Source organism: Trematomus bernacchii, unplaced genomic scaffold (assembly GCF_902827165.1).
Source record: "Trematomus bernacchii unplaced genomic scaffold, fTreBer1.1, whole genome shotgun sequence".
Lineage (NCBI taxonomy): Eukaryota > Metazoa > Chordata > Actinopteri > Perciformes > Nototheniidae > Trematomus > Trematomus bernacchii.
The window spans coordinates 2,179,847-2,189,936 of NW_022987840.1; the positions used below are offsets into that span (position 1 = coordinate 2,179,847).

The 10,090-nt window shown below is 39.0% G+C and overlaps 1 protein-coding gene across 1 annotated transcript; it reads left to right on the forward strand.

Annotated features, from left to right (window-relative positions):
* Positions 1-1,250: 1,250 nt before the first annotated feature.
* ethe1 (ETHE1 persulfide dioxygenase) lies at positions 1,251-6,882 on the forward strand. The gene is made up of 7 exons (XM_034112751.1): positions 1,251-1,908; positions 3,405-3,549; positions 4,226-4,374; positions 4,635-4,764; positions 4,942-5,031; positions 6,206-6,322; positions 6,508-6,882. The coding sequence occupies exons 1-7, from the start codon at positions 1,699-1,701 to the stop codon at positions 6,552-6,554; spliced, it is 888 nt and encodes a 295-aa protein (XP_033968642.1). The 5' UTR covers positions 1,251-1,698; the 3' UTR covers positions 6,555-6,882.
* Positions 6,883-10,090: the final 3,208 nt, after the last annotated feature.

Sequence of the window (10,090 nt, forward strand, 5' to 3'; positions counted from 1 at the left end):
AGAGTTCAGTGTTTCTGTACTTCCTCTAAGAAAAAAGGACAGTAACGGCCCCTCCACACAGCAGCGTTAAAAAAATCTTCCAACGCTTCTGCCCATTCACTTTGAATGGGGTGACGTCACTTTGCCTCACTTTTCGCCGAACTGCATTGTGGGAAGCAGCGCGGAGATTTCCAGGCATCTCAGGATTCAAAAGTTGAGCAATGTTCAACTTTTGAAGCTGAGGTGGAAGCATCAGCCAATCAAATCCCGTTTATGCAAATCTGACAGTACAAGCGCTAGCGTGTATGCTGGGAGAGACATACCGCAGGTCATTTCCTCATATTCCAAAAAATGGAGCAGAAATTAATTATAGCGGTAGGGAATCACCCGGTGCTTTATGACCAGTCCCTATTTACCTACCGGGATACAAACCGGAGGAGCCAGGCATGGAGGGAGGTGGCAGAGACAGTGGTAGGTTTTCGCCTGTTTGGGGAGTTTATATCCAGTTTACTTCGGGCTTTTTTGCTTTGTATGTCGGGGGCGGGAGATTCATGTGATTGGTTGTTGGTCGCAAAAAATCCCCAAGCTTCAGATACGCCCACCTCCAAGATTTTTTTAATGCTGCTGTGTGGACGCTCCATCAAAGAAGAGCTCTGTGGCTTCAGGCTTGATCGCCATTCAAATGACAGCGTTGGTTTCCCCAAAAGGTGGGCGGGGCCGTAAAGTGACGTAGATGTCACTCATCTATGGACATCGATCGCCTACTGCTATATTTAACCATATATCGAGCCCGATCGTCGATTTCCAATGATTTAATGTAATTGTTTGCCTGTCTGGCCATTGTAATCGGGCTCTTTGCAGATTCAAAAATCCACGGTTTTCTTACATTTCTGATCGGATTGGCAAAAACTTCAGAATTTGCATTGACCGCCATTCAAATTACAGCTTTGTTTTCCCCCAAAAGTGGGCGGAGCCGTACTTTTTGCCCAGAAGTGACGCATGTGTTCACTCTCATGTATAGGTGACCTTTAATATGCTTTAAAGTTGTTGTTTTTTATTTGTAATTATTATTTAACTAAGGTGTTTTGTATTCTCTAAATCATGTAATCATGGTCCTGGACCGCACAATTAAATTAAATGGAAAAAAACTAGTATGTCAGGTCATGTCAGGTCATGTCAGGTGACAGCATTAATGGCTGCACGTTAACGATCGTAACCAGTTTTGTTTTGGGTTATGAGACTTCCTGATAAAAGTATGCCAACACAGTCACGTAGGCCACCGCTGCAGACGACTATATGTGGCGTGTGGGTGCATGCCTTTGTGAGCATGCATGGCTGATTATTGTGCACTGCAATAGACCGACATGACCTGACTTTGCAGACTGTAGGTAATTTGTATCTAATCTGGGTGTGGAGGAGGAAGAAGGACCTGCTGAACTGTAGAGGACTAACCCACATTGCTCAGTAACAACAAACATTGGTTATGGCCCCAGTTACAGCTGCTGTAAAAGTTATTGACTATGCAGCACCAATATTGTCTCTGGGTTACTTCCAAGGTGAGAGACAAGCTTTCAAACGACTTTGAGCTTTTGAGTTTTCTTGGCTCGAGGATAAAGCGGCTACAGCCTCACAGCCTATCGGATTATTTCAAATACATGAATGTCCTCCTTGAGATAATCATCGGGTTAAGCAGTCAGAAAAAATAACCGGCGAATAACAATGTGCTCGGTAATAAGCAGAGTGAAACCAGTCCAACGGGCTCTGGCTCTCACGCTCCGCCTCAGAGCAATCACCGAGGGTTCGAGTTACGCAGCGGCCGAGATTAGGCGCTTCTGTCCCGGCTTGAGTGCTGTCACCGACCCGCTAAGAGCTACCAGCAGATCATACTGCTCCAGGATGGCGCTGACCGAAGGACTGCTGTTCAGACAAGTACGGTATTATAAATATAACTTTGCATTGTTGTTCTTCAGTAAATAGTTTTTTTATCAAGTAGGCCTAAAGGGTTTTAAATGCAATGTTTGTTTTTGTAGCTAAAGGAAGGGAGCTAGGTGGAGTTAGCTCGCTGTTAGCTCCATTATCTTGCTGATAGCTCCATTATCTTGCTGATACCCCTTTTGCATTCAATGTATTAAAATGGAGCCAAACTTTACGATCATGTCTGTGGAGGGTTGTAGGGACATAGCTAAATTTGACTTCTCTAATGTGCTCAAAATGTTGCAATAACGTTGCAAACTTGATGGACTGTACTGTAATGTAAAGCCAATGGTTCTAACATAATAACACAGCAGTGGACATGAAGGTGTGCCTGCTGTCCAGCCTAATTCAGAGAGAGTTACAGCAGAGGACAGATAACTTTTGGAGTTGTTACTGTAATCATTTACCTTGTATGCAGCTAGTTGACAAAACAATCTCAACTTAATGTCACGTTCAAAAGCTCCAGACAGTGCTAAAAGAAGTATTCAGATCCTTGCATTAGTACACATACTAATACCACACAATGAAAATATTCCTGTACAAGTAAAAGTCCTGCCTTCAAAACTTAAAGTTATGGAAGTATTATCACTAACGTAGATATTTGGCAGCAAAATGTTACCTGTCAATGTTTTACCATTATATATGATGATTAATAATACTGCTGCCTTATATATTGATTTTGTGATAAGGTGCTTCTTTATATGCTTTTGGGTAGTTTAATTTTAGCATATAAAATGGTCAGATGCTGCCTCACTCTCCTATGAGAACCACATGACACTAAAAACTTTGCGTGAGCAAAAAAAAAGCAGTTACAAACCATTCTCAAGCTGATCCAAGAAGGTTTTTAAATAGTCACCTAAAAAGTATGATCATTTTCTCAACCCATTAAGGTTTAGTTCATCACAAACATTCAAGATCAACTTATCTGGAGATACGTGGTTTTCACTGGACTGGATAGGTATGAAAACTGTAATCTAATGAGTAACTAAAGCTATCAGACTATTGATACAAATGAGACTATTGGTGATAGTGGATTCAAAAAGAACAATATTTCTCTCTTAGATCTAGTGGATTAAAAGATAGAAGTTGAATAAAATGTAAATACTCAGTACAAACTTGAGTACAATTAAGTACTCTGGATAAAGCAAATTTATGATTGCTTTGTCAAGTTGATATTTTTCGTTTTTTTAATATACAGCATGTGTCATTTAGTTCCAAATACTAAATATCTATCTATCACTAATACTTCTAACTTTCCAACTACTTCAAAACCTCACTTTGCATTGTCAACAAGTAACTTTACATCATAATCTGTTCTTCCTGTAGTTCTTTCTCGCTATCTCCCACATCTCGGCACACACTATGTGGAGAACGTGCATCATTACCACTCATTCTTTGTAAAGATTTGCTGAGTCACTCCTGTGTCATAACCTTACCCTTTTCCTGTTTAGTTGTTTGAATCAGAGAGCAGCACTTACACCTACTTGCTGGCAGACACAGAGACCAAGGAGGCAGTCCTCATCGATCCTGTACTGGAGACTATCGACAGGGACCTGAAGCTCATACATGAACTGGGACTCAATCTAAAAGTGGCAGGTACCTTAACTTTCTGAGGCTGGGCTAAGAGATATGGTGTTATTTCATAGATTCCAACTCATTTTCAATATGTGGTGTCCCATCATGTCATTGAGCATAAAAAACCTCTCTTTTAGTATGTGTTTATTTAAATATATACATTAACACTGAACATAATCCTATGAGGTATGTTGCAGCAATATACTCAAGGATAATGCAACCCTTTTACTGGAGCAGTAAGCTGTAGGGAACGTTTTTCTAGATCATTTTGCTTATTCCGCAAAGTAAGGAGGAACTTTGCTCAAGAAAATGGTTATTATCACGTGGAATAACTTCACCTACAATCTGGATGCTCAAAGTGAACCTCACTTTTCCTAAAACTAAAACTGTAAACTCAGATAAGCCAGGCGCCTTGTACTCTGTAGATTCTGGGTTACTCATGTCAAAACATCTGAACTGTAAATTGGTTGCACTCCAAAATTAAATTGGATTTTTCCTTTCCCCATGCATCCCCATTCTGCTAAGTTTAATGAGCATCGGGACAGTGCTTCTTTCTGTAATCCTGTTGACAAACTGAACCTAAAAACATAACCTCCTGAAAAGGTAGTAATGTATACCGCAGACTTGTATTCAAGGTATTCATGATTTTATTGCCAAACCCTGTGGAAGCCTTTTACTATTTTCTTTTTTCTGATAGTAAACACCCACTGCCATGCGGACCACATCACAAGCACTGGGCTGATGAAGAAAAGATTGGTTGGGCTGAAGAGTGCAATCTCCAAATACAGTGGTGCCTCTGCAGACATGCTCCTGTCAGAGGGAGACAAGATCTCCTTTGGAAAACATGTGAGAAGAATTTATTACTTTTTTCCTTGCATGGAATCAGTGCAAAACAATCTTAATAACAAATAGAATGAAAGAGGATTGATTGCTTGTAGTGTTGTGCATTTTTCAGTATTTTGTATCTTGATTTGATCTGTATCAGTATTCTGGATATTGTATTTTGGATATGCATCATCTGTTTCTCTGTAAAGAACTGTACCTTTTTGTTTAAAATGGCTTGATAAACAAATGTTCACATGCCTTTGTCTCTTCTCCCGCTGTAGTATCTGACAGTGAGAGACACACCAGGACACACTGATGGCTGCATGTTGCTGGTGTCTGGCGATCAGAGCATGGCTTTTACTGGAGACGCTCTGCTCATCAGAGGCTGTGGCAGGACAGACTTTCAGCAGGGTAGACATACACTTTTTCTTATAAAATCATAAAATTGCAAATTGTTTTCCCCGCACACTGGTCAAAAGAGAAAGCAGTTATTGTTGTAATACTTATAGATGAACACAAGAGGTCAGTATTGTGACTGTTTTATTTTGGAGTTGCTTTCATCTTTGCAAATTGTTGTTTCTAATTCAGGCTGTGCGAAGAAGCTCTATGAATCAGTCCATCAGAAGATCTTCACTCTGCCAGACCAGTGCCTCGTCTACCCAGCACATGACTACTTAGGTTAGATGAAAAACACACATCTGAAGGTTTTTATCACATCTCATACTGTAGAGTCACTGGTTATGAACATTTACAGCAGAACCTGCATACTTTTCAAAGCTTTTGCCAGTATATTCAAACCTGTAGCAATCAGTACTGATTTGGTAGACACAGTGGGTGTTTCTCAATCGCGAGTAAAGCTGCTTCAGAGCCACTATTTCAAGCATACTACGTCATCGAGTGCCGCCGAAGTACTGTTCCAATCTCCAGCATACTTGGAAATCTACCGAGCCCGGCGTACTCCGTTTGGAGAAATATCGAGGCTGCACATGAGTAGACTCCGCGGTCTTAAAATCCCCACAATGCTTTGCGCACGGACCAATTTCCCCAAATCTGTGGCGGAAGATGTAAGGCGGGGCCTCTCATATGACGCACACCTGCACACTTGCTAGCGTGTTCCACACTTTGTTTTCCGAATGCCAGGAAGTATTCTTGACTCGCTTCTGAAGCAAGATGCTCGGCAGACATGTGCTACCAAGCAAGCGTACTCGCAATTGAGAAACACCCATTGTTTGTATGGGTGCTTGTACAAATACAAGTGCAAATTGGTCAAGATTTTCAGACATGTCGTTCCTGACAATAATTTACCTTTTAACATTGTTGGAAGAAGAATTTTGATATTTTCCTTGTATAAGAGCAGTGTAAACATATTCTGTTATAGCCTTGCATTCAAAGTCTTACTTACTAACTTACTTAAATATATTTATTTATTTGGGTTGTATGAGGTACTAATCCATAGCTCCTCAGGCTTCCATCGACATGGATAAGTACCTCATAATACTCCCCTTGAAAACATCTATACATTTAATTCAAAGGTATAGAAGTATTAATATGAATCTACTTCAAATACAACAATTAAAGTTAATCATTATGTAGAAAAGCCCATTTCAAAATACATTTCAAGAGTACATCACTTTAATGTTTCACCTGGTAAAGGGGAGGCTACTTTTAGTGACTCTAAATACAGCTAAATAGCCCAACCTATGAAAATATATAATAATTGAATAGGTGATTTATATGTTGTATTATGTATATTATATTCATTTCAAAAATGATATTCAATGCATACTGATGAGCTAATATCTGACGGGTCAATATGCTGATGAATTGGGCGGTTTTTGTCTTTGTGTATCAGGTCAGACGGCGTCTACGGTCGGTGAAGAGCGCAGGTTCAACCCGCGCTTGACCAAAAGCGCGGATGAGTTTGTGAACATCATGAACAACCTGAATCTCCCCAAGCCTAGAAAAATAGGTATCAACACATTTCTTTCTATAGTTTACCCTCAACCTGTGTTCTGTAAAGATATACATCTAATTCCTGGGCCAAAAAAAACATTTTCAAGGTTGTTCAGTGCACAGACCCATATTTAAAGATGTTGCTTGTCACCATACATTCTACTGTTTCTGAAGCAGTTTTGTTTTTCTATTACTTTGCAGATGTTTCAGTGCCTGCTAATCTGGTTTGTGGAGTACAGGAAGTCTGAATGTCCTGCAAAAGGGAGGAACTACTTTAACCAAGGAATCACTATCATAACCATCATACTATCATGAAATCAGAATCAGCTTTGTTGGCCAAGTGTCTGTGCAAGGATTACAATGCATTTTCCACATAGCAAATGATTAGCATTTACATTTTTGAATCTAAACAGATACGTTAATCAATAATTGTTTACCATAAAGTGCTTTATTGTGTATATTTATGTTAATCTAAAGATGTACAGTATATTTGAAAAGTTACCGCCATTTGGATGCTGACGTTAATATGACAATGCTTAGAATAAAAATGCAATCGGCTCTATTTTAACCGGAAAACATGAGTACTTTTTTTGTATGTAACGTACCCTATTCAGCTGTGCTATTATGAATCGGCGAGGAAATCTTCAAGATGGAAAGCTCCGATAGGAATGTTCCATTCAAGGTTGAGTTTAGTATTCATGAATGCTTAACTGGGACAATTGAGTTATTCCACATGGCCTTCCCAGTGATTCCGGACTCCTTAAGCTGAGGATGCACATATTTGCACACACACACACTCACACACACTCACACTGCTGCCAGCCACAGCCTTTTTACATAGCAGGAAATTGAAACTATTTGAGGGCCAGGTTTCCATTGTCAACATGCCATTGCCATGGGTTTGAGCTCTGCTCTTCTAGATGTCTAATAAACAAGCGTGTTCATTGACATGTGTAACTTTATCTTAGCATGTTGTGAAGAAGAGCATCCATGCCAAGTATCAACAGTGAATTCTGCGTCTGTGTTTCCAGATGTTCTGTAGGTGCTGCTCTCAGTCTGCACATAACCGCTCATCAGCCAGTAAGACAGGTTTGTTTGGGAGTGTCGGCCTCGGACTCAGCCACATGCCTCTTCCAGAGACATTTGTGAAAGTATGTTCTATGAAGGATCATGAGCTTTTAACGACCAGCACCAACAATATTCAATTGAGCTGTTTCCAAATGCAAATATTTGTTCTCCTGTAAGGATTTAAAATGTGCTCAACAGATTGTACAAAGTTCAATTCACTTTTTGGGTGAAAGGCACTCTTGATTTGACCAACCCTCATTAATTACAGTAACAAATCAACCACCTCTGTCGGTGATATTTAACATTTAATAACAGATTTAATAGCAGTAATTGCTAACCTCATATTACATCCAATTACCCGTGTGTTAGTCTATAGAAGCATGATGTAAGGTTTAAACTAGTTTTATTTGTTTGGTTTGAGACATTGGGAAATACTCATCCCTTAAAGTCATAAAAGTTATATTATTGTTACTTTGCACAGGAAGAAAGGGTTTTACTTTTGAACAACTGTATAGACTAGTAAAAACAAGCAGAATTCTACATGCTTTTAATTGAGAAAAAACAAGGCAAATATGTATTTCTGTATTGCACAGTAAGATAGAAAGAGGTGTATATATGTATATATGTATGTATATATATATATATATATATATATATATATATATATATATATATATATATATATATATATATATATATATATATATATATATATATATATATATATATATATATATATATATAAAAAAAAACACAGATGTGGTATCTGCAGAGTTAAGTATCAAAAGAGGAGTTTTGCTTTGGTGCATTCTTATTAATAAAAGGCCAATACTGTCCTCACACACACTATGTTGGTCTGCTCTGTATTCAATGCAGTTCCTTTCAGCTAGACTTATTGTTATTAAGGATTAAGGTGGGCTATTACTTGGATATCTTTGATGTTAGGGTAGTGAAATGCCTGCAAGGCTTTAAACACAGCAACTCAATTATAAATAAAAGAAGGCTTGTTTAAGAATAAAAGAAAGTGATGGCTGCAGAAAAGGTTATCTTTGGGTGGGTGGGTGTTGGCTGGTCTCATGCAAGTTAATACTGTCCACACACACGCACACACACACACACACACACACACACACACACACACACACACACATCTCCCAGCTGTCTCTGTCAGCACTTCAGATAAACAACATGATTTAGCCTCTGCCTCACCTATAAGTGTCCTCGCCAACAGACACCTGCATTGTTTTTTCATTCAAAGCAGGAGGTGTGTGACTGTTCTCAACATCGAGCTGGAGATATGTTGTTTTACAGACATGTGGTTCTACATGAATTGGTCCTATTCTCTCGATCCTGTTTTTCCGCTGGGAAGTTAAGGTGCCAGATGTCCTTTCACCAAGTCTGTGTCACCCATCTGCCAGCCCTCTTTCAGTCCCTCCCTCAGCCCACTTACACTGTGCCACCGTGAACCTGCTGCCCATTCTCTCTCACACCATCCACATGTCACTGGAGAGAATCTATTACACTATCCGCCCATTCAGAAAGAGCAGTAAAGAGGCCAGTCAAGGAGATATAGCCCTAAGAGTTAAAAGCACATGCATACTTCACAACAGGCCCTAAAGAAAACTCTCCTATAGGGACTTAAACTGTATATCCACAAGTATTGAGTCTTCTTATACTTGACTAAAAAAAAATGTTCTCATACAATGTCAATAAGAAGTGTAGAGTTGTTGGCAAAATATCTCAAATAACATTTTAGTTACAGGAATGCACGTTGCTTTGTTATGCAATGGTAAGTTTACAGTGTGTAATGCTTTATGGTATTTTAATCTACTGGGATCAATATAAGAGTGTTGCACAGACTTACACTGGTACTCTTATGTGTACATACTCTCAGTCATCCAGGTCACATGATTCGTAATGGTAGTTAGTCACACTGCCTTGACGCTATATATTATGCTATTTATATACCACTCCAACCCTCGAATTCCCTTTAAGCACGACAAGAAGCAACACTCACATATTTTTACTTATATAACATTTATTTTTATTTTTGAAGAAGAAGCCTACATTTTGTTCACTTTACAATCCCTGTACACCTGTGGTAATCTGATGTGATTTTAGTTTTTTGTCCATCTACTCTGATTTCATGAAGAAGCAGTTGTCTGAGGTCTCACAACAATGGAAGTGCATATTGTAAATGGTAAACCAATTGTATTTAAGGCTACAAAAAGTATATTTGCCTGTATTTAATACAAGTAAAACCTGTTCTGCATTTAAATTGATGCCAAAATATTTTGCCTAGGTTAGTAGGTAGCTGTAAACAATCTCTGAGTTATCTTCTCTTCACAAAGTGTTGAACTGTTTGTACACTTGCCTAAGAAACATCAGTTTGTCAAGGTAGGCCATGGTCTTTGTTTAAGTTGGCACCTGGAAAGCTTGGAAGTCAGAAGTTCATACTTACTCAGCTATGACCATCCATGTGTCAATAGTATTTGCAGGGTGACACATTTACAGTTTATCCCTGCGCCAACTATGTGTGTTTAAGGAGTTACACTGCAATGTAATGAAAATGTATAAAAACCTTAATTTTACTTTACTACTGCTTTGTAAAGAGTATTTTTTACTGCAGAGCAAAAGGTCTGAAAGTCCTGAAAAACAAGAAATATTCTCAACATTCACTGTGAGGTTGTCACAAGAAAGAACCATCCGGAAGGAG